General features: G+C 45.1%; 1 protein-coding gene across 1 annotated transcript in view; it reads right to left on the bottom strand.

Annotated features, from left to right (window-relative positions):
* Positions 1–2070: 2070 nt before the first annotated feature.
* Positions 2071–25193, bottom strand: part of POU2F3 (POU class 2 homeobox 3) — a 76196-nt gene continuing 53073 nt past the window's right edge. The window contains exons 4-13 of the mRNA XM_063094351.1: positions 24471–24614; positions 23134–23236; positions 17421–17506; positions 15006–15188; positions 14450–14591; positions 12647–12783; positions 10940–11101; positions 5620–5686; positions 4313–4448; positions 2071–3311 (exon numbers count right to left, since the gene is read on the bottom strand). Of these exons, the coding sequence (XP_062950421.1) occupies positions 3272–3311; positions 4313–4448; positions 5620–5686; positions 10940–11101; positions 12647–12783; positions 14450–14591; positions 15006–15188; positions 17421–17506; positions 23134–23236; positions 24471–24614 (1200 nt within the window). The 3' untranslated portion in view covers positions 2071–3271. The remainder of the gene's footprint in view (positions 3312–4312; positions 4449–5619; positions 5687–10939; positions 11102–12646; positions 12784–14449; positions 14592–15005; positions 15189–17420; positions 17507–23133; positions 23237–24470; positions 24615–25193) is intronic.

Here is a 25193-nt window from a genome sequence, read left to right as displayed (position 1 = left end):
TGAGACACAGAGCAGTCAAGAACTTTCCCAAGATGATATGATTAGCAGGAGTCAAAGTTAGGTACAAACCCAGCAATATGACTCTAGAAGTCATGCTCTTAACCACCAAGATATGGTGCCTCTGCTGTACTAGAATTTCCTACAGTTGTGTACTGTATTCTCCTATATTCACAGCTCCTACCTCAGTGAGGGGTATTACAAGTTGTTTAGAGGAAAAAAAGGAATTCCATTTTTTAAAATGTTAATTGCCTATTATGTGCTAGTCACAATGGTAAGCATGGAGATACAGAAAAAATAAGAAGACAGCCACAACTGCAAGAAGCTCCCCACACACAGTCCAGGGGGAGAAGCAGAAGAGTTGGTGAGTGAGATGTGATGGGAGCGTGCAGCGTGCACATGGGGAGGGGCACTGAGTCTGGGGACCTGGGGGCTCAGGACAGGGTTCCTGACTTGAATCTTGGGACTAATCAGCTCATTCTCTGAGTCAAACCAAAAGTCATTCCTTTGTCGTAAAGAGCCCACAGCTGGATCCACCAGTTTTGAGTCAACTAAAGATGAAATAAAATTTGAAAAGCAGCAGCAACAATCATTTCTTCTTTTCTTTCCCCATTAACAATGACTGGTTGTTGCCCTTAGATTCTCGTTTCCTTTTTTTTTTTTTTTTTGTCTTTTTCGTCGTGGCCGGCACTCAGCCAGTGAGTGCACCGGCCAGTCCTGTATAGGATCCGAACCCGCGGCGGGAGCGTCGCTGCGCTCCCAGCGCCGTACTCTCCCGAGTGCGCCACAGGCTCGGCCGGCCCTAGATTCTCGTTTCTAATTAGATGCTGAAGCAGCTAATCAAGCTTCCATTAAACTTCTCTGGAATTGTGGATTTTACAGAAGCACGCAGATGTGAAGGTGAACTGTGCTCATTTTCAGATTTGACTCTGTTCAGCAACTGTCTAAGGCAATGGGTAATGGAAGCTATTGGAGGCTGAACAATTAGGCTACAATTCTGTTTATTTCTTTCATTAAAACCATGGGCAAATGGATAAAAACTGGAGTTTTGGACAGTGCAGGAGATCAATTTTTAGCACTCATCTGAGCAGGATGTTAAGGTAACCAGAATTGCTGCAGGAAAGAGTCAGCTCTAGCATCCATGAGTATACAAGGAGGAGTGCACACATGCATGTGTGTGTACAGAGACGTGCACGGATGGGCTCATGGGGGCCAGAGTAGTCCTCTTATATACTTATACTTAAATTATCGCTGGAGGTTCCTCTTACTCTTTGTTACACACGTTACCCCTTTTAGCTAGATCTTTTCTTGAGAAAGTAATCATTACCAATAGGCCTCCTCCCACTTCATGACACTGAAATAGAAGTCTTAATGTAGGCCCCATTCAAACATCAGAAGCAGCTAATTCTTAATGATTTATGTATAGGCTCTCCCCTCAAATATTATTTTTTGCGACAAATGCTTCCCCATTAGTCATTACATTTTTGAAGGGCCTCCCTTTTCCACAGATCAATGTTTTAGCTCAGGAATGGTAACTATTCAAATTTTTATTAACCTGAGTGAGAAAAACCACAAGGATAGCTTCCCTGCCCTTCAACCTCCTTGCCAACATTTGCAATGCATTCCAAAGCCAAATATTTATGATTATTAAATTATCCTTAGCCTTAAATATCTATTGCTTTCCACTGTGAGTAACGAATAATTGACATTCAGGATATCTGAGATAGATCTTAGCCTCAGCCTCCACCTACTAACTCTCTGAACGGTCTTGACCTTAAACATTCACCATTCTCCCACTTAGAAAATGAGGAAACCAATCTCTCACCTACTCTGCCCTCAAGGTAGTTCAATCACAAAGAGTAAGAACTCTGAACTCTTCAGGACCCTGTATGTGGTCTTTAGCATCAGGCAGGGGAGCAATACACTTAATGTAACAATTTGAAACATTTTCCCAATACCATTTCATTATCCGTACTCACGCCCCCTCCCCCACCAACAAAAAGGCACAGAACAATAAGCTACACCTCTTCTTAACAGGAGTGGAGTGGTTTTTATCATCACTATACAAATTTATTTAGGAGCAGAGAGATTCCTTTGAATCTCAACAGTTTCCTGGATAAGCAGTCTTTTTAAAAAAGTTACCATTTCTGGAATTGCTTCATGTTATATCTCTACACACTGGCCCACAAAGAAGGAGACTCTAGATAGAACGTTCCCAAAGATGTCAACAGAGCTTCCTAGCCCATGTGGGAACTCTGTGGAAGCTAGCACAGTATTTCACACTTTGGTATTTTTTCCTTTCTTTTTTCTTTTAAAGAAGATAAAATACTACACAGACATCTTCAAAATTCACACCTGAGTTAAACATTTTGCTGGAAAATTCCACATTAAGGAGAGAAGAACATAATGCAAAAACAGGAAAGGGCTATCTTATAGGTATTTTGCCAGCATAATTTAGTGTGTTTGCTCTTGTATTCTTCCTTTTCTGAAGCCAGGAGAAAGGAGAAAAGATGGGATAAGAAGTGCAGGGAGTGAAGGAGAGAAAGAACAAGCAACCCTGAACTTTGGGGCAGGAGTGAGCAGACAGAAGAGCATGCAGGGGATGGGGCAGAGTAACGTGCCCAGGGGACCGAGGGTGGCTCACCCTTGTGTAAAGAAGAGGAAACTTGGAGGACACAGTAACGGATGAACTTGGTTGTAGAAAAAGGGGAAAAATTAAAAAGAAAATAGGGTGAAATGAAGATTCAGTCAGAAAAAGTTTCTGAACAGAAACATCAGGGCTTTGGTGGAGACATCAGATTCAAATCTTTTCATAGATTTTGGGATCAGTTCAGGGACTGTGCCTAAATTCAGAGTCAAATCCATTATCTCCCCTTCTGGTAGTTTGGCACACCAGGCAAATGGCTGTCCCCAGAAGCCTATAGATGAGTTGGAGAATAGTGGCAAAAAGTCCTCTCTCTGAAAGACTCTTGCCCCAGTGAAGCTGTCTAAAATATTTAGAACTAGAAGGGAAGGGCACAGGCAAGGAAAGTGAAAATGGTAAACTCCTAAGAGGGGCTGTATATTTCAAGAGCATTAGGAGTCAGCACATGGTTCAATCACAGTTTGATCTCCGGAGGCCCTTGCTCCTGAAGAAGGTAAGAGTGCAGGTTCATTGATAGTGGAGATTTTCTTCCACTCTTCTGAAAGTAATCTGTCCATACACAGCAGGCATGACTCCCTTCCTTCCAGCGGGGAATATAGGGCCAGGTGGAGTAGAAGAAAATTTTTGGTCTCAGTGGAGGTAGGTGGGATGATTCCATCGGTACCAAGATCTGGAAGGAAGAAAGAAACAAATCAATCATAAAGTTACTAATATGATGGGGGAAGGTGGGAATGGGGACTGACTGTTAACAGGTATAGAGATTCTTTTGGGGGTGATGGAAATGTCCTGGAATTAGACAATGATGACGGTTGCACAATCTTGTGAATATACTAAAAACCCCTGAATTGTACATTTGAAAATGGTGAATTTTATGGTATGTGAATTATATCTCAAAACAATTTTTAAAGCTACTTACGTATATTAATATGGTTCTTTCTCTCTCTGTGTGTGTGTGTGTCTCTGTTTTTTTTTTTTTTTTTTTTTGTGGAGCTTCAACTTTGGGGGCTAGGCAACAATTGGCCAGTGAGATTGGGCTGCCTTGCTGAACTGCCTGGGTTTGGACAAGAGGATTCACCTCTTCTGACAAGCTCAGGTCTGTAAACTATTGCCTAACTTTCAAATCTCTGTTTCGTTCTGAATCAGGGCAGAATTTCTCAAGGCATCAGCTCTGAGAATACTTCTTAGAGTAAGTAGATTCTTTGGTCCATGAACTAAGGCCCAGGAGGCTGCAGAAAACAGGGATCAGCACTGCTTCCCTCTCTCCCTCTGTGTCAGCCAGAGAGAAGCCCAGGGTTTTCGTCATGTCTAAGCTCTAGGCTCGTGTCAGAACATCCTGAGAACTGGGTTCCTGGCATGAAGTCAAGCACACCAAAGGACCCGGCCCTTTCTGATAGGAGTGTTTGGAAATTTCCACCCTCAAAGTGAGGATGGAAATTTTGGCTTTGTTGACATCAGCTCCTTGCCAGGACGGCTCACTGGCTGAAGCTTCTGTTTTAAATCCCCACTCTCTGGGGATAAGGTCCAGTTTGGCTCTCCACTCTGTCCTCTCCCTGGCACCCCATTCCTCTTTTCCAACCCTGTGACAAGCTTCCTTTCCCAAGGCATTGACCCAACTTCTCTCATGCCCCTCAGCCCTGCCGAGATGTCTCAGCACTCGCCCCTCCATCTTACCCTGAAGAGTTAAAACTGGAGGAGGAGTTCACTGCCACTTTGGAGTTATTTTGAGATGCTGTGGGGCTGCTGGCGTGGAGTCCTGACCCAGGAGACGAAGGCCTGCTGTTGTTCCCAGGGGAACAGGATGATGTTACTGAGGACAAGGAGAGGCAAAAAAAAAAAAAAAAACAAGGGGAAAATAATGCTTCTGGAGCCTGGGACCTTGTGGCATGGCCCTTCAGACACTTGATTTCCTGGTGTAGCCTCAAAGGGACCTCACCTTCTCCCCACCCCCACCCCCATCTGCCCACCTCCTACCATGTTAGCACAGAGGGGTTCTCGTCACAAATGCTCTCTGCAGCCCAGGCCCTTGAGAGTGGTGTGGCTGGTTCTACAAGTCCAAGTCTTGCCAAATGCAAGAAGGACAGATGCCAAAATCATCCTACTCCAGGACACACCCTGGGCTGGGCATATGCAGCCCCAGACCAAGAGGCAGGAGGGGAAAAAGAACAAGAAGGCTAGGAAAAGAAAAGGAGGGAAAGAAAGAAAAGTGTACCGGGAGAAAGAGAACCTGAGAGTGCAATTAAAGACTGCCAGCCTCTCTGGTTTTCCTGTCTCCATAAAGAAAAGACTCACGGTCTTCCAGAAAGAGCGTTGTACCAGGAGTAAGGGGACTGAGTCTTGTCCAGGTCCCAGGCCATTCCCTAAGCAGCTCTGTGGCCTGTACCAACTTGCTTCCCTTCCCTGAAACTCATTTTCATCCTCTTTAAAAGGGCAGATTTGGATTAAATGGAATTCTTATGATTGGGTTTCCCAAACTGTTTTCCATGGATAGGGTGACATCTATTTTACCATCCAAATGAAGACACTTTGAAAAGTGGAAGGGAGTACTATTGATAATTGTGTCAGGACATAAGGCAAAACTGGGACTGTCCCAGGCACACCTGGACATATGGTCACCGCATCTAGTTCTTTGAAATGCTATAGGTATTTTTTGAAAAACAGAGTTCTGTAGAAAATTAGTTTGGAAACCTTCCTTCCTCTGGCTTTCCATACAGTTCATTTTGGAAAGTATTATGCACTTGAGTGCTAAGAAGTGCTGCAATGAAAGCAAAACAAACACACATGCTTGTTTAAAACTTTGCTTACTCAGCATTTCCCAAACTTGCCTCATCACGGAACCCTTTCTTTTTTTCTGAGCACAGATTTTAATATCCTTTGAGATACATTTAGGGAATACTGACCTAAGTAGGGACCTTTCAGTTCTAATATCTCATATTGAAAGGAATTTTTATGTTATTCAGAAACCTCATTTTAAAGCTCACCTGTTCCAGGCATGGTGCTATGGACAGGAGGGACAGAGAGGGGGCCCAGAGACCCTGAGGGAGAGACCTGAAAAACAACAGAAACTTATAAATGTCCATTTCCGCTCCCTTCTCCAATCCCAGGTCCTTCTCCAAGGACGCTGGGCCCCAGGCTCTGCAGAGACCAGGGCTTGGTGTCCTTGGTTTCCTAGTCCCAAACCTACATTCCATCTTCCTTTTCACAGTTAAGCTTCTGGACGGTGGACAGGCATTCAGCTCCAGTTCTGGTCTGCTTCAGAAGCTCTCTGGTACTGACACCAGGCTCTCCCTGCCCTGCTGTGTGTCCCCTGGCAAGGTTTCCTTGGCACTGCCAGGCTGAAGGCTGCCTTGCCCGAGTGCTCTGGAGGTGAGAGGAGCAAGCCTCCTGGGCCCTGCTGTGGCAGATGCTGCTGCTCACCTGCTGCTTTTCCAGACCCCATGTCTTCTTTCCTAAAAGCACCCTGCTTTTGCCCAGGGCAGGAGAGTGCCCAGCCCTAGTAACACTATTTCAGGCTTTCCCATCCTGATGGATGAATAGACCATGGATTCTGTAGAGATAATTGGAGGAGATGAACTTTGGTCTCTGAAGCTTTTCATTTTGCCCTGGAGACCTCATAGCAGCATCAACTCTGAGATTAGAAAGGGACCTAAGATAATTCAGTTTAACCTCCCATGCAATTCAGAAGCCTCCTCCTCACTATTACTATTTTAGAATATGATATAATAGAAAGAATGGATTTTGGAGCCCAGGAGATCAGGGAGTAGTATCTGGCTTCACCAGTCACTATCTCTGTGACCTTTGGCAAGTTTCCTAACCCCACTGAGATTTGGTTTTCTCATCCATAAAAAAGAAGCAGTACCTCCCTCATATTTTCTTTTAATTAAGATTTAATGAGATAATGTCCATAAAGCTTCCAACCCAATGGTTGGCAAAGAGTGCCAGCTTGTTAAATGTTAGTTCCCTTCCTTCCTGAAGGAAGACGCTAACAACTGCTGTATATTTTGAGATGTTATTCAACTCTGCTTTTGAACTGAAATCTGTATACTTTCACTCCCCTTTATTCTTCTCACACTGCCAAGGGAAGCTCTGAACAATGTTTTCAAAGGATATTGAATGGCAGTTCTGCTTAGAGATCTGTGATTTGATATTCCTCCCCTCCCCAGTTTGGAAGATCCCATCCTAACAGGACGCAGCATGTACTCATTTCCTAATTAATCAGCAATGGTTCTCACTGCTTTCATTTACCTTTCCTTTTATAACAAGCCTCCTTAGTAGGCTGGGGGCCTGTGATGGGTGGAGATGGGTGTGGGGCATGGTTTGGGAGGGGTGGCAGAGCGGCAAGAGATGTTATCAATAATCTTCCTGCCTCCTCTCCTCCTCTCCTCCCTGCTGCCACACCCAAGAAATGTGTTGTTGTTTTTAAATAAATCAAAATGTATTTAGTCACTGTGAGCAGTTTCTTCTGCTTCCGTCTGGAGACAGGCTATGCATATGCAAACATACATATATATGGTTTCCCTTTTTAATTTTTTATATAAATGGTAGCATTCTACCCACACTGGTCTTTTTGTCCTCTAAATTATTATTATTTTGTATATTATTTCACGGATGGCCAGTTAACTCAGTTGGTTAGAACACACCCTTGTAACACCAAGGTCAAGGATTCCGATCCTCATATCAGCCAGCTGCCAGAAAAATAAAATAAAATAAAAAGCTATTATTTTATATCAGAAGCAGAAGAAACCATGTCCTAATCCCAAAAACTGTCCCAAAGAGATCTAAGAAGACAGGATCAGAAAATTGTCTCTGTCCTCTTCCTTCATGACATCAAAAGTATTTTAGTGTCATTATTTATTTAATGTCTTTCTCTGCATTAGGCTGTCGACTTCACGAAGGCAGGATGAAGCCTGTGCAGTTCACTACAGTATGCCCAGTGCCTTCTGCAGTGCCTGGATCTTTGCAGGTACTCATTAAATATGTGTTGGGTAAATGCTGACAACCAATGAGGGTCCTTCACGGCTCCTGTACACCTCCCACCATTTCTCTCCATGTTGATGTCCTGGTTGGAATTGAACCAAAGTGAGAACCTACCTCCCATCTGCTCTAAACAAAGCGCCATCTTTAAAGATTCCAGAGCTCTTGTGATGTGATCTACATTCCTTAACATGGCCTACAATGCCCTCAGTAATCTGGCCCCCGCCTACCACTCTGCCCCTCATTCACACTCTCTCAACCCCTGGCTTCCAGCCCATTCAAGCCTTCTATGCTTTCTCTTCCACCCCTCCAGCCTCACAGCCTTTGTACACACTGTTTCCTCTGACTAGAATGTTCTCCCCTACACTCACTCTTCCTCATCACCCCAGCTCAGATGCTTTCCCCATAAAGGTCAAAGGTAATATTCATTTTTCTGGTATCAGTTTAAGGGTCATTCCTCAGAGACACCCCTGACACCCTAGACCAGGTTAGGTTCCTCAAATACCCGTGTATCTTCTTTCATTACAAATAGAACTTGTGTTTTCCCTGCTAGACAGTAAATAGAGATTACAAGTGTTTTATACACCACTGTATCCCCAGTGTCAAACATATAGTGGGTGTTCAATGAATACTTAAGAAAGGAATGATGAATGAATATCATGTTGCCTCCAACTTAAAACGTTCAATGGTTCTCACAGCGTTTAGGGTAATTTAGCATCCATTGCCCATCATGATCCAGCCCTCATCAACTTCTAAATCTTAATCCTAAACACTTGGCTCTAACCAGATTGAAATGCTTATGATTCCCCAAATTCATCACGTCATTTTATAATCCCACAGGCCGTTCCTGTTCCTGGTATGCTACTCTTGCAAATTCTGTTTGCCAAACAAATTAGGGGGTCCACCCACCCGGACCCTATTCTGATTTAGGTGTCTTTCATTGTGTTCCCATAGCATTCCTATAGAGCTCATCCGTGTCTAACACCCCTCATGTTTACTTGGTTGCTGTTTCTTGCCTGTTCTGGCTCGTCCTGAGATTCTTCTCTTGATCTTCTTTTGCCCATCCCTCAAATGCTGGTGTCCCTCAAGGTTTGGGCCTGGACCTTGCTCTTTGCTTCCTCCATACAAACTCCATAGACAAACTCCTCCTCACCTGGATTTCAACCACTACCTGTATGGCTGTGTCTCCCCAATCCATGTCCAGCCTTCTCTCCTGACCTCCAGATCCATAATACCAACAGCCCAGGGACATTGCCACTTATGTGTCCTGCAGACCTCACTGTACATCATAATGATGTAAAGAACTGAAATCATCACTTTTTTCCCACTCTCAAACCAGCTCCTCCCCTGTTTGCTTGTTCCATAAACGGCACTATCATCTACCCAGTCAACCCAGCCTGAACGCTGAGAGTCATCTCAAAGGATTCCCTTTCCTTTGTTGCTCTCCCTGCCTCCAACCAGCTTTCAATTTATTAACCAAGCCCTTCTAATTATCTCTTGAATATCTCCCATCCCTCTAATTATTATCACGTGAGTTTGCTTCACCCTCCCTATTTCTCTAGTGGATAACTGCGGTCACATCTTAACTGGTCTCCCTGCAACCAATCTTGTGCCTCTCAAGCCATCCTTTAGACTGCAGTCAGAGTGATCATTCTAAACAGCAGATATGATCATGCCGATGCCTTGCTTAACATTAAGCACATCAGTTCTTTAGCGTTGCACATGGTCCCTTCACAATCTGGCCCTTGATGATCTGTCCATCCCCATCTTTCAATGTTCCCTCACGTGGAACCACTTGCAGTTCCATGAATATGCCGTATATTCTCCCTGCTCCACCCCACTGTTCTCATACTTTCCCCTGGTGAGAGCTCCACCCTACACTTATTTGCCTCTCGCTCCTTCTTGTCCTCTTAGTCTCAGCTCAGGTATTAATTATCTCCTTGGGGAAGCCTTCTCTAACCACCACCTCCCAAAGTTTGTTAGCTCCTGCTCCTAAGTTCTTCTACAGAAATGATCATGTTGTTTATCATTGTTTATTTGTCTGTCTCCTCTGCTAGGCAGTAAGATCCTCTGGGACAGGGAAATAATGGTATTTATCTGTACCTCCAGCTCTAGGCATAAAAACCAAGATACAGTAGACGGTCAATAACAATTTAGTGAAAGAATGGACAGTGGTGTAGATTTTATGACACAGCTATGTCCCATCATGACAAGGCTGAATTTCACCCATCCTGCTGAAAGATTCAAGGACAACATTGTTAACCAATTCCCTTAACCTTCAACCATCATCATCCCCAGAGATGGAGAGAGCTTTCCTCTTCCCACCTTCCAGGTACCATCTCTCCCTAGATGGAGAAGATACGTCCTCCTCCCCAAACTTCCGTGTCTGCCTGGAACTTCAGATTATTCCCAGCCTCTGGCTTCTCCCCTGAACACCAGAGTCACAGATATAACTTTCTACTGGATACTTCCTCTTGGATCCTAGCAGGCATGCCCAGCTTAATATGACCCACCCCAAATTCTTAGTTTTTTTCTTCAAACCTGCTTCTTGTAGTCTTCATCATCTTAAAAAATGGCAGTGCCTTCCAACCAGTTGCTCAGACCAAAACCCGTGAAGTCTTCTCTGCCTCATCACTTATATTCCATATCTGAGCTGTCAGCACATCTCGTTGGCTCCACCGTTGAAGCATACCCAGCATCCAACCACCGCTCCTCGCCACCGTGACCACCGCACCAGCCCAAGCCTCCACTCGACCTGATTAGTGTCATCTCCTGGCTGGTCTCCTGCTTCCGCGCAGCAGCCCACATCAACCAGCCCAGGCTTCTCCTTTTACTCAGACTAAAAGCCCAGGTCCCTTCGATGGCCTCCAAGACTTTGGGTAGTCCGCTCCTTGTTACTTCTCTGACTTCATCTCCTACTTTTCGCTCCCTTCCTCCCTCTGCCATGGCCACCCTGGCTTCCTTGCTGTTCCTCAAACATGCTAGGGTCTTTTCACTTGCTGGTCCCTCTGCCTGGAACACTCCTTTTCCTCAGATATTCACGTATTTCATTCCCTTACAACTGTTAGGTCTCTGCTCAAATTCCACCTTATCAGAGAGGTCCTCTCTGACCTCCCTATTAAAAAAGCATCTCTCCACTACCGCTTTCAATGCCCTTGCCCATCTTTAGTCTTCTTTGTGTTGCATATATTTTATATACAGCATCTGTTTGCTTATTTCCATGCCCCCCTCCCACCCCCTCCCACTTCCCTGAGATTGAGAAGACTCTACCCTCCAGGTACCATGGCCCCCAGTGCTTGGTAGGCAGCTTGTCTCCCGGCCACTCACCAGCCGGGAATTGTAGACGGGTGATTTGATGGGTGTGGCCACAGGGCAATTGATTCGCTTCTCCTTTTGGCGTCTGTTGCAGAACCAGACCCTCACCACCTCCTTCTCCATGGACAACTGCTCTGCAATCATGGAGATCTCCTCTGAGCTGGGTTTTGGGTTCTACAGGGACCGAAGGGACAGTGTGGTCAGGAGAAGAGAATAGGGTCAAGAATTGGGGGTGGGAGACAGACATTCCAAAGAAGCAGGATAGAACAATATGTGGATCAAAAGCTTTAGAGTCAGATCCAGGGTGGAATACTAGTTTTATTACTGATTTACTGTATGTCCTTGGGAAACTTTCTTACCCTTTCTGAGCCTCATTCTTATCATCTATGAAATGAGAGTAATAATGCCCGCTATGAAGGATTATTGCAAGGATTAAATGAGAAAATGTGTGTAAACTGCCAAGCACAGGGCCTGGCACAGAGTTAAAGGCTCCATAAATGTAGGCTCTCTTCTTCCGCTCCTTCCTTCAGGAGCAGTTCTGGAGAGAGGAGTCTATGGATGAGTTCTGTGGGGCGGGCAGAACCCCCAGAACCCATGCGCCCCTCTGTGGTTTTGCCTCATAACCTGATATCCTTCTCCTTTGTCATTTCTTTCTGTCTTCCTACCTCGAAATAGGACACAAGAAAGCTAAAACATGTGGACACATCAAGACTGTGGGAAGGACGTACATAATATAAAGCCTTCACTCCCTGTTCTGACCCCTCCCACCAGTTTTTGTCTCAGCCCTTTCCTCCCACTCCTAAACCCTCCCTTAACCTTGCTGCTCTGAGAAGCCTAATCAGAAGGAAAGCCAGTTCCTGTCCTCCTGCCAGCAGGGTGCAGCTATAAAATCCTTGAACCAGATGCACTGGGCATCTGCTGGAGGGTCAGCAGCCCCAGAGGCCTGGGGCCTGCAAGGCTGGATGAGGCCCCAGCCCCTTTAGAGACGAGTGGTACAATGGAGGGTCTGAAGGCTGGTGCCTAAGGGATCCTGACTAGCAGCTCTTTAGACCACACCTGTCTTTCCCTCTTCTCTCCCCCAGCTCCCACTTGGCTCATAGCTTCCACAAACTGGCTCAAGAATATGCTTTTGCTACAAGTTCAAAAAAATGTAGGTGTACAACATGATCACAAGTACTTAAATGTAAGTGGAATAAAGGAATAGAAGAACATACATTCAGGTGGCATTTGGTGCTGGGGTTTTTTTCCTCTCTACTTCCCTGTATTATCTAAATTATTTACAGTGAGCATTTATTATACTTATAATTTTAAAAATATAAAACTTACATCCTAGAAAATAGAGAATTTATATACAACATCCTGTCTTTGCTCCCTTTACCTCAACTGCATACAGAGATACAACCTCTTCTGGAGCCCGTGCCCATTCTTTAAAGCTCCCAGCAAGAGATACAACAGGCCTCAAATAGATGTCAGGGAAAGAAGGTTGAGTCGGCGAGAAGTTCCCAGAACCTGAGATGAAAGGCAGCCTTTCCCTGAAATATTGGGGCACCTGGACAGGGAGAGTGTCTTTGCTTTCTGATCATTCCCAGAGCAGGTATCAAGTGGAGAGGGGTTGGTGCCCAGGGGCCTGTGCTGTGCCTAGCCTCCTGGCCGTGTGTGCACCTGCTCACCCACCTGTGCAAGTCAGCCCACCCACTCCCACCTGCAGGAGCTACTCACATCTTGAAATCTCTTCTCCAGAGTCAGGCGGATGTTGGTCTCGATGCTGGTCCGTTTCTTCCTCTTCCTACCAAATACTTCACTGAGGGTGGGATAAGAGCTGGGTGTGCTCACCGAGGGGTCTGACGGAGAGGACTCTGGAGGGCGGTGAAGAAGCAAAGGAAGATCAGAGAAGGGACAAGTGGCCGGTTCAGGCTCTGCCTTAATGGACTTGAGGTCCAGCAACCTTTCCCGGCGGGCTCTGCAGTGGCATTTTCAGGACCAGCCCCCTCCCCCAGCAGGGGACCCAGAACAGACCAGGAATCCTGCTTCTCCTTGTTGCTCTGGGCAAAGGTCCTCCATGACTCCCACAGCAGAGTCTCCAGTGTTTGCGGTCATGGTTCAGGGGACCAGACATCAGCGGCATGTGTGGGTGTGAGTGGGTACAGGCAGAGCTCCTACAAGTAACACTCATGAGTCTGTTTTTTTACAAATATGCCTAGATGTGAATACTGAGTAAAATGTGAAATGGCATCCTGAGCCAAAAGCAATGGCACTTGGTGGCAGAATGTTTGTGTTGAAGCCATTTTCCAGGAGTGCAAGTGTTTGTGCTAAGGCTGTATGACTGCAGGAAAGCTATCCCTTAGGAAGGATTCAGGCATCACTTAGGGGATCACACCGGAAATGATCTACAAGGCCCTTTCCCAAAGATTCTAGGACCCTCTGATCATTTCTCTCACTTCAGTGCTTCAATAAAAGCTGTCCAAGGATGGCCTATTGTGGGGAGCTTCCTTGACCCCTCCCATGCTTCCATGTGGAGGGGCTTCCTTGAGGTCAGCACCGCAGGCTGCCCAGCCCACCCTTTCCTCCCTCTCCACAGTAACCACTAATCCACACATGCCACTGAATAGAGCCAAGCCCTGGCGACTGGCTCGCTCACTCCCTGGCTCTCTTCCTAGGCAGGAGAGGACAGGGACGTTCTTAGACAGGGTGATTCTGCAACATCACCCCTCCCCGGGGGACATTTGGCAATATCTGGAGACATTTTGGGGTATTTCAACTAGCGGCAGGTACTACTGGTGACTAGTGGATGGAGACCAGGGATGCTACTAAATATCCCACAATGCATAGGCCAGCTCCCCATAACAAAGAATTGTCTGGCCCAAAATGTCCACAGTGCTGAGACTGAGAAAACTCCTATGCTATTCTCTGATGCCAAACTCTTCTATTCACTATTCCAAACACTTTGTCCCTTGACTTAATACCCTTGACCTCCTGGAATGCCTCTCTGGCCACCACACCTCACTGAATCCTCCTGCAAACCCCACTCCCACTGTAAAGCTTTCTCAACCAGTCTAGATTGCAGTAATTCCCTGACCACTGAAAACCTACTCAAGAATTAGCCAGGTAAAGATCTTGTTTTGTGCCTGTGGTCTCCTGCTTCCTATCTGCCTGTCCTAGACCTATTCCAGAGAGCAAGCTGGGTACATGTGTCTGCTCTATAGACTCAAACTTTGTCTCTAGGGAGCTATTCTCCAGTCTATGCTGGGTGTGGGTCTGGGGAAGGGAATGGAATGGGGGTAAGTCTTCATGGCCACAGACCTGAAGCCATGTCCTCCCAAGGGCTTTCTTAGTAACAAAGCTGACATTTTCCCCTCCACTTGCCTGTCTCCTGTGTTTTATTTCTCAGATGGTTCCAGATGCATGATGAGAAGAAAGGGGTGTCAGGCATCAACCCCCTTAAATCCCCAAAAGAGAGAAGTCACTAGCCCCTTCCCTACAACATCCTCAGGGTCCATCCATCCTCATTTCCTCAAGGCCCACCTGCATCGTTCAGCCACTTCTCCAGCAGTGGCTTGAGCTTGCACATGTTCTTGAAGCTCAGATTGAGGGCCTCGAATCGTGAGATGGTAGTCTGGCTGAAGTCGTTCCCATACAGCTTTCCCATTGCCAGCCCCACGTCTCCCTGCACATGGGGGCCAAAGGGAGGAACATGAGAGATGGGCTCCTCCTCTGCTTTGCCTACATCCCCCACCGTCCTAGCACCTATCACACACCCGGCCCAAACCTGCAAGCACTCATCCATGGCCTCAGCTCCTCTCCAAGTCTTGTACCTTTGGGATGGACAATTGGTTTATTTCTCTCCATGGACGCTGAGCGGGCCATGCCCTTGCCTGGCTCTCTTTCCTCCGCCCTCCACCAGCAATGTCCTCAGTTTCCCTACCAACGGCATCTGTGCCTTATTCTCAGGGAACTCAGGGACATAATGGGCTTGCTGCACACACATTGAGCCTCAGATTGCTCTTCAAACTTGCACTTGGTAAGCCCACTCCCCGTTTACTCAACTCCATTTCTTCCATCTCCTTCCCCCAAACCAAACCTGTGTGAAGCCCAGCTTGATGCGCCTCTGCTTGAAGGTCTTGGCAAACTTCTCCAGCTCCTCGAGGTCACTGGGCTCATCAGCCCCTCCAGAGCTGGGTAGATGCTTGGGCACTGGGAGATGCTGGGATGCTTCCAGATGGGGTTCTAAAGAGGATCCTGGCAGCCCAGGGCGCCCAACTGCCTAATAGGGAACACATGCCGGGCAGATCCACAAAGATCCAGGAAATTAAAAGGCATTTTCTGATATTTCTTACTAATAGGCCTACATAGAGGATGATAGTTGCTGGGTACATTTGAGTTCTGTTTTTTCAATGGTGTGAAGGTGGAAATTGAGTTTCTATGAAGGTTCAGCAAATAACTGGAATATCTGAGGTGGAAACATAAGGAGTGCAGAATAGGGAGGTAGCCTTTCTGAGTTTTAGTCTATGACTCACTCTTTGAGCAGGTTACTTCCTCCTTTTAGTTTCTACTATAAAAGGAGCTAGCAGGGTTGTTGACAAATTTTCCGAAAACAAATCTCAGAATGGGACAAGGAAACGGTTGTTTGCCTTGCTGTTCTTTTTCACAAAGTAAGGTAACTGAGGTGCCCAACAGGCATTAACTGCAAGTTACAGAGGACATCAGAGAACTCATTACATTAACAGAACTTCCATAAAATTTCAAACTCTTATGAGTGTCATTGTACTTTCTAAACCACCGTTTTCTTTCATGAGAGTGTTTTGTTTTATTGTTGATCAAAGGTATTCCAGTGCTATCTAAACGCACCTCGATCACATTTGTGGCTGTCAGGAGATATTCTTTCTTTATCTTCATGGGAATATGTACTCTTAAACCTAGAACCGTGTTATGCTCTTTTGAGGTCAGGAATAAACCCAATCTTGAAGACACCTATTATTTCACAAAAACGGGGATTAGGCTTAGGGGTCCAGGCACTGTGTCCAGCTCAGAGGCTACTGCCCATACAGGTCACTTAGGATGAATACATCTTCTTCTTTGTCCTCAGTTTACTCTTTTCCTAGACTGAGGTTAACGTTACTTCTCTTTTTCAAGATATTCAGGTTTACCATTCAGATAGGAATTCTTATGATGAAGAAGATAAAAGGACTAAAGAGAAGTTAAAGACTCTTTTCCCAATGAAGGGTCTTTTAGAACAGAATAGTTTGAAACCATCATGGATTTGGTCCTGTTTTTCAGGGAGGGTGTGTGCACAGAGGGGTGATGTAGATCAGACCCTCTGGACAAAGGCTCAGTCCTCTTTGAATCTTCCTTTTCATTAAGTCATTTTCTCTTCCATTTGACACATACTTATCGAGCTCTTTGCTAGACCTTCTCTCTCCCCTCTTCACTTCCAATCAGTTGCCAAATTGCATTGACTCAGCTTTCCAAAATATCCCCTCATTCATCCCAATTCTTATTTCCCCTCCCCAGGATGATCTTAATAACCTTGTAAGTGGTCTCTCTGCTACTCATCTCTCCATGCTCGAATATTATAAGATATGAGAGTTGATCCTGAATACCCTGTACGTTCTCATCCAGGTCTAAGTCTATGATGATGAAATTCTGGGGTGAGCGGCTAGCCAGGAGCAGGTGGAAAACAAGCTCATGACTCTTGTGTCCCCATTTCTTTTAACCGCTAGATGGCGCCTTCCCCCTTCTAGGTGCCTTCAGTGGACTCTCTAGCCCTCCTTAGAGTCAGGGCCCTTAGCCATGGAGATCTTAGCACAGAGGATTATTAACTGCATGGGGGCCAACAGGTGAGGGGAGGAGTGTCAGTTAAGACACAGCTCATGCTGCTGTTGCAAGCTGTGCATCCTGGCCTGAGGCTGCAGCTGACCAGAGGAAAAGGTGTCTTTTTCCTAACTGGCAAGTAGGTGCTGTGTGGAACCACAGCAGCTATGCAAACGGCCCCTCCCAGACCTCAGTCCACCTGACCCACACAGATGCCCACTGCAGGAGGCAGTTTGGGATAGTGGCCCAGAGGTGAGAAACACTGGCTTTGTGGTCCGGGACATCAGACCCATAGTATTCTGGTCTCCCCCTTGGCGCTTGAGAGTGCCTAGGCAGAGCTGGTAGTCTCCTTGGCACACCTGGAAAAGTAGCTGATCCCTAGGTTCTCAGAGGAGTGATGCTAGGGCCTATTTCGGGCTGCAATATAGTACCTGCAACATGGAGCAGAGCCTAACCTGGAAACTGGGATCTTTGGGTTCTAATTCTGGCCCCACTAGTGATATTGGGCAAAACTCCTCTGGCTGTAGCTTGGATTTCCCTTTGTGCTAACAGGGATAGTGCCCTGCTGTTCCCTCTTCCTTGAGGGGTAAGTGCCCTGTTAAAGGGATGAGAAAAAAACAATGAACTTAACTCTATCAATAGGTGAGACATTCCTAGAGGAAACAGGAGGAACATGGTTGTTTACCTGGGATGCGAGGCCAGGCCCAGTCTGTGGGGGAAGGAGGAGACTGCTTTGTTGCTGTGGAAAGGGGAGAAGATTTGGCTGCAGACCTGGGTGAAAGGGGAGGGACAAAGGAACAAACAAATAAAATCCAGGCCATCTGAAAGACATGCTCTACAACTTTGGAACCATGATAACTATCCCCACCCCCTGCTACCTAATCAGGTCCCTCAACCCACCGTGAGCCCTGTAGAAAAGCATTGCCAGACATTGCCACATACAGGTGGAGGCGAATCAGATGCAGGAATAGACAGAGATGTAAACAGCAGTCCCCAAACCAGTACTTCTGCTTGCCTGCCTGCCTGGAGAGGTACAAAGGCTAAGGAGGGTCAAGACAATCTACTCTGGGATCTGATTACTGGGGCTGGAGAAACCTAGGAGGGGAGGAGATGTGGAGGTGACTACTAAGAATTCAAGGTCGAGCTGAGGATTTCAGTTTTTCCTGCAGGAGAGGTCGCTGGGATGGCTACAGAGCCCCAGCCGAATCTGCAAGGATGTCAGACCAAGCAGGTGGAGCCATACAGCTCTAAAGGGCAGTTGGCCAGTGGCCAGAGGCTCATGGCCAACCAGGACATTTTACACTTGGGAGGAAGGGCTGAGAGAGAAGAGAAGACCTGGGGCTGAGCCTCTGTAACTCCGCTGGGCGGTGTGGACTATACCTGCTTGTTGCCCTGCCTGGGGACCTCCTTTTTCCCTCCCCAGGAACATTGTCCATGAAGGGCCCTGCCTGGTTGGTGGCCATGACAGATGGCTTCCCTCTTAGGAGGGCCACAGCCAGGACCTCTCACTCTCCCAGAGGGAGCAGGGTCATCAAACCACCAAAGCAGACAGTGGGGGTGGGTCACCCCAATCACTCGGCACAGAGGAACATCTTGGGGTCTCTGTCGTTCCTAGGTTGTTCTGGGTCAATGAAATATAGCATCTGCTAATGTTGACCTTTATGCTCTTCATTCTCAAGAAGTCAGGCCATAATTGTTTCTTATTAAAATAAACAGGCAACAACGCTCTTATAAGGAACTATAGACTGGGAGTCTGGAGGCTTGAGTACTACTAGAAATTCTAACATTTATATTGCATTTTGAAATGTACAAAGCCTTTTCACATGCATTATTTCAAGTAACTCTCAATAACCTTGTGAAGTAGAGTTTTACTAATTACCCCATTTTTATGAAGGAGAACTTGGAGGCTCAGACGTCAGGTAAGTTTCTCAAGGACACACAACTAGTGACTTTTTTTTACCGATTAATTTTTTTTTACTTAAAATTTTTTTTATCTGTTTTTCTTCCCCCTGCGTCATCCACTGACCTCACTGGTTATATGTCTGGTCCCTTTTCACATCACTCTCCAGTATTATGAAAACAAAACTGTTATCTTCCTTTTACTGTTCCAGGAGTATGAGGTATATTGTATAGCCAAAATAAACACTTGAAGGTTCAAATATGTTCTCATTCGTCATTAAAATATTCTGAGATGTCTTGGAGAGCAAAGATAGGGACTGTAATTTGGGAAGGGGCTAAGGACGGAAAGTAGAGTTGCATTTTGTTTGGTTTCTAGATTTCCAAAGCCTCTACTTGGGATCCGTACAACAGATGAGAGTTTATATTTCCTCCGTCACTTTCAGCCCTAGTTAGTGGGAGTGGGAATAGCAGTATAGTGTGATGGCCAAGAGCACGGGTCTCAGTTGGACTATTCTGGAACTTTCTTTTCTTTTCTTTTTTTAAATTCAGTAATTTTAGTACACGCACAATGTTGTGCAACCATCACCACTGTCTAATTTCAGGATACTTTTATCACCCTGAAAAGAAATCCTATATGCATTAGCAGTCACTCCCCATTTTCCCCCAAATCTGCCAGACCTTGGCAACCATCAATCTACTTTCTGTCTCTATAGATTTGTCTATTCTGGACATTCCATATGTGGTCTTTTGTGAGTGGCTCCTTTCCTTTGGCATAATGTTTTTAAGGTTTGTTCATGATGTAGCATCTGTCAGTACTTCCTCCCTTTTTATTGCTGAACAATATTCCAATGTATGGATATACCCATATTTTGTTTATCCATTCATCAGTGGATGAACATTTGGGTTTTTCCCACTTTTGGGCTAGTATAAATAGCACTGCTATGGAACATTCATGTGTCAGTACTTGTGCACACACATGTTTTCAGTTCTCTTGTATATGTATCTGGAAGTGGAATTGCTGAGTCATTTGGTGACTCTATGTTTAACTTTTTGAGGAACAGACTGTTTTCCAAAGTTATTGCACCATGTTACATTCCACCAGCAATAGATAAGGATTCCAATTTCTCCACATCCTTGCCAGCACTTATTTTGTTTGTTTGTTTGTTTTTAAATCATAGCCATCCTAGTGGATGTGAAATGGTATCTTGTGATTTTGATTTGTATTTCCCTAATGACTAACGTTGGTGAGCATCTTTTCTTGTGCTTATTGGCTATTTGTATAACTTCTTTGGTAAAAGTTTTACTCAGATTATTTGCCCTTTTAAAATTAGGTTGTGTCTTTTCATTGATTTTTTTGTTGTTGAATTATAATTGTTCTTTATTTATTCTGGATACAAGTCCCTTATCAGACATATTATTTGCAAATATTTTCTCCCATTCTGTGGGTTATCTTTTCACTTTCTTTTCTCTTTCTTTCTTTTTGTTTTTTCTTTTTCTTTCCTTTCTTTTTTTAATGCGCAGACTTACTGGGAATCTGATTTCTATTTCCATTTCTATTTTTTATGTATTTATTTTTATTGATTATAGATATCCATGGGGCACCGAGCTGACTGTCAGCATCTGTGCCCAAGATGTGATGATCAAATCAATACTATCAGTATGTTCACCACCTCAAATTGCAATTATTCCCCATGTCCCCTGCCAAACCTCTCCCCAACCCTCTTCCCCTTTACCCCTCTCTTCCAGCAACCTTAGTTCTGTTCTCTCCCTCTGCAAGTTCAACACACCACTGTGGTCTTTCTTTCCTTCCTTCTTTCTCTCTTAGCACCCACTTATAGGTGAGGACATGTGGCATTTTTCCCTCTGGACCTGGCTTATTTCATTCAACATAATTTTCTCCAAGTTCACCTGTGTTGCTGCGAATAGCAGAATTTCATTCTTTTTTATGGCTGAGGTAGTATTCCATTACGTATATATACCACATTTTCCTTATGTAGTCATCCACTGATGGACGTTTAGGTTGTTTCCATATATTGGCTATTGTAAATAGAGCTGCAGTGAACATGGGAGTGCAGGTATCCCTTCGACATGGTGATTTCCATTCCTTTGCAAAAACACACAGAAGTGGGATTGCTGGATTGTATGGTAGGTCTATCTGAAGTTGTTTGAGAAACCTCCATACTGTTTTCTATAGTGGCTGTACCAATGTACAGTCCTACCAACAGTGTAGGAATGTTCTTTTCTTTCTGGATCCTTACCAGCATTTGTTATTCTCAGTCTTTTTTATTATAGCCAGTCTAACTGGGGTGAGATGATACCTCAATGTGGTTTTAATTTGCATTTCCCTGATAATTAATGATGTTGAGCATTTTTCAAGTGCCTACCTATAGGCCATTTGTATGGCTTCCTTTGAAAAATGTCTATTTAGCTCCTGTGCCCATTTTTAATTGGGTTACTTGTTTTTTTACTGTGTAGTTTTTTGAGTTCCTTGTATATTCTGATATTAATCCCTTGTCAGATGTATAGTTAGCAAATATTTTCTCCTATTCTATAGATTGTCATTTCATTCTGTTTGTTTCCTTTGTGGTGCGAAAGCTTTTTAGTTTGATATAATCCTATTTGTTTATTTTCTGTTGTTGTTACTTGTACTTTTGGGGTCTTATTCATAAAGTGTTTGCCCATTCATACTTGCTGAAGTGTTTCCCCTGTGTTTTCCTTTAGTAATTTTATAGTTTCGGGTCTTATACTTAAGTCTTTATCTCATTTTGAATTGATTTTGGTATATGGCAAGAGGTGCAGGTCTAATTTCAGTCTTCTCCAGATGGATGTCCAATTTTCCCAGCACCATTTATTGAAGAGGTAGTCTTTTCTCCAATGTATATTCTTGTTGCCTTTGTCAAAGATCAGTTGGATGAAAGTCTGTGGATTGATTTCTGGGTTCTCTATTCTGTCCCATTGGTCCAAGTGTCTGTTTTTATGCCAGTACCATGCTGTTTTGGTTACTATCACTTTGTAGTATAGTTTGAAGTTAGGTTGTGTTGTGCCTGTGGCTTTATTTATTTATTTTTGCTCAGGATTGCTTTGGTTATTTGGGGTCTTTTGTTGTTCCATATGAATGTTAGGATTGTTTTTTTTTTTTTTTTTTTTTCCATTTCTGTGAAGAATGTCATTGGTATTTTGATGAGGATTGCATTGAATCTGTAGATTGCTTTGGGTAGTATGGACATTTTCAAAATGTTGATCCTTCCAATCCAAGAGTATGGAATGTCTTTTCCACCTTTTTGTGTCATCTCTAATTTTTTCAGTAGTGATTTGTGATCCTTGTTGTAGAGATCTTTCACCTCCTTGCTTAAATTGATTCCTAGGTATTTTTGTGTGTGTGTGACTATTGTAAATGGACTTACTTTCTTGATTTCACTTTCTGTTAGTTCATTATTGGAGAATATAAATGCTACTGATTTAGGAGCATTAATTTTGTATCCTGCAACATTACTGAAATTGTTAATCAGCTCTAAGACTTTTTTGGTAGAGTCTTTAGGTTTTTCTATATATAGGATCAGGTCATCTGCAAACAGGGACAGTTTGACTTTGTCTTTCCCAAACTGGACGTCCTTTATTTCTTTCTCTTGCCTGATTGCTCTGGCTGTTCTGGAACTTTCTAGTAGGTCACTAGAGACATAATATGTCTACCCTACACAAGATTATTTTGAGGAATAAGTCAGGAAAATCATTCAGCAGAGCTCCTGGCACATCATGCTCAAAAAATGCTAGCTATTGTTATTAATAGCTGGATCTGTTTGCTCTTGGCCAGGGAGAAGTGCTCTGGAAGTAACTTTCCTGCCAAAGAAAACCTGAAAACCCTTCCTACAGCCTGTGGGTGGCACTGCTGCTCTATCCATACAGAATCACAGCCAGGCTTCCAGGAGGAAAAGGCTTCCAGGAGGAAAAAGTCTGAATACAGATTCAGAAGAGATTTCCAAGGAATTGGGACTTGTCTATGCTGCATTTTCTTTCTTTTTTTTTTTTTTTTTTTAAAAGATGACCGGTAAGGGGATCTTAACCCTTGACTTGGTGTTGTCAGCACCACGCTCAGCCAGTGAGCGAACCGGCCATCCGTATATGGGATCCGAACCCGGGGCCTTGGCGCTATCAGCACCGCACTCTACCGAGTGAGCCACAGGCCGGCCCTATGCTGCATTTTCTAGGGAGTTTCTCCTTCCTTGTACCCTGCCACCCACCCCTGCAACTTCAGTCTCAACTCTCTATGAAATTGAGGCGGTGGGCCAGACCCAGCAGAAGGCTGGAAGGGGAACATAGGAGAATAAGCCTGAAGGGATACTGCCAGGGTCGCTTCTGGCCCGAGGCAGACAAACCGGTCTTAATAGAAGAGGGGTGAGCAACTCACCTGTGCCTGCACTTAGGTCCCCTCACCCAGCAAGCAGCCTCTGCAGCAGCACTTTCCTGGACTTGGTCTATGTGGAAACCCCCAGGGTTCTTACCTTGCTGCCCAGGCTGGGTCTGAGATAGCAGGAACTGGGATACAGACTGTAAGTGGCCAGGAACCAGCACGAGCTGCTGGAGCGGGTGGAGGGAAGCCATGTCCTACATGCAGGGAGATACATACACAGTACAGAATTTACCAACTGGGGACACTGGCTCCATCTGCCTGCCACCAATCTGTTTCATGGGTCTCCACACTCAAGAGAGTTTGCAGGCAGTGACCTTGCCTAATGCCCCTGTGGATCCCCAGTGTCTGGCATATAGTAGCTACTCCATTAATGCTGGTGTTGTGACAGTTTCTGCACTCAGCTAAGCAGTCCTTGCAACATACTCTACTTAACCCTTGCCTCATGATTTAATTTTTGTGCGCGTCCATCCTGTCTCCCAACCAGATTGTAAATACCCGAGGGCAGAGGCTGGGTATTACCCATCTCTCAAAGGTTTATCCTAGAAATGACATGCAATCCCAATTGTCCATTTTTTTCCCCCTCTAATCTCATGCCACTTGATTATGCTAAAAGCCATGCCTTGGTGGTTTCCTGAGCCTGAATCTTTCCTGGAGAGTATTAGAGTAGGAGTTGGGAGATGGGCAAACTATTAGTTCTTAAAAAACCAATTTGGCTAAACAGAAAGTCCGTTTCCCCTGGGTTTCTCCCACTAGCCCAGGACATGGGAATACCAATCCCAATACTTGGGTGATCTAGGGATCTTCTGTAATACAAATCCCCAGGGCTCTGTGTCCCCAGGGGGCTGAGCCTAGGTCTGTGCACATAGAGAAGACTTGGTAAGCTTTGCCGAATGAAGCGGTGAAGGGATGGATGCACATCCTAGTCTTAGGCATTTCTGGAAAAGGGGTGGCTCTTTCTTCCCAGGTGATCCATACTGAGAAGAGGGCCTGTGACGTGAATGTCTTCTTAGAACTTGTCATTACTGTCTCGGGATGCCTCTTTCTTCCCATACCAGTGGTCCATTCTAGTTTGGCTTTGATGCAAAACCTTGGGGAAGGCAGAGTGGGCCAATGGGGACAGAAACATTCTGTAATTGTGGCACTAGCTGTCATCCTATGATTCCCCTGGATGTAGCTGGCAGGTACCAATAGCACAGCTGCTAGGTCCTTCATTTTGGCAAGACTGGCTCCTTTTTGTCCCAGAGAGGTAGAGACCTCCCTCTTCACATCTCTAGCCAGGACCAGTATGGAACCCTACCCTCACTCCGGGCCTCAGAATCTCTTCCTCACATTGCCTACAGGGAGTTCTTTAGACCAGTATGGATTCAGAGTGCCAAGCATGGAGGTGTAGCATTTCTCAGAGGAATTGAATTAAACTCACTGACTCACTGAGAATGTCAGGGTTCCCTGACATGGGCTGGCATTTACCCCAGACATTTGGTTTCCGGACATCATGGCAGGTCCTTGACTGAGGTGGCATGGCCGATGGGAGAGTGTCTGCTGCAGAGAGTCACTGAGGTCCTCCGTTTTGATCTGCAATTGGAGGCAGGGGAAAGTATCAGTTCTGGGGCCTCCCCAGACAGACAGAAATGGAAAGAAGATCAGGGGAGGAAATGAGTGGCCAGCCCAGAGAGGAAAGCGCTACACCAGTGCCTACAGGCCTGCAGCTTGATTTTCCTGCCTGTGTGCCCTTCAGGCCAGGGCAGCTAGTCAGAGACATATGTGAGTGGCACTATGGAATACTAGTCTGCAGGGTGGAGAGTCCACTTAGACAATCATTCCCAAACACTGTTCTGGGGGCTATGCCAGTACCTAGTGCGGTTTCGTTGAAATGAGAAAAATAAGGAGATTGTAGTGACTTTTAAAAATAAAGCTTAATGGATTAAATTCTTGTAAATTATGAGATGATATTCCTTTTTTCTTAGTTGGAGGAGATGTTAGAATTTCTTTTATGGAATGATGTTGATCCTAAATGGTATTTTTAAAACTCTGCACCTCACAGAGTAAAATATTGGCAACACTTTACTGATCTCTCCCAAATTCTGTTTTTTATTTTCCTGCATGAAATCCCATCCCTGATACCCCAGAGTCTGGGGACCACTGACCTGGAGG

This window comes from Cynocephalus volans, chromosome 4 (genome assembly GCF_027409185.1).
Source record: "Cynocephalus volans isolate mCynVol1 chromosome 4, mCynVol1.pri, whole genome shotgun sequence".
Taxonomy (NCBI): Eukaryota; Metazoa; Chordata; class Mammalia; order Dermoptera; family Cynocephalidae; genus Cynocephalus; species Cynocephalus volans.
The sequence above is the reverse complement of the archived record's forward strand: the minus strand, read 5'-3'. Positions and strand labels throughout refer to the sequence as shown.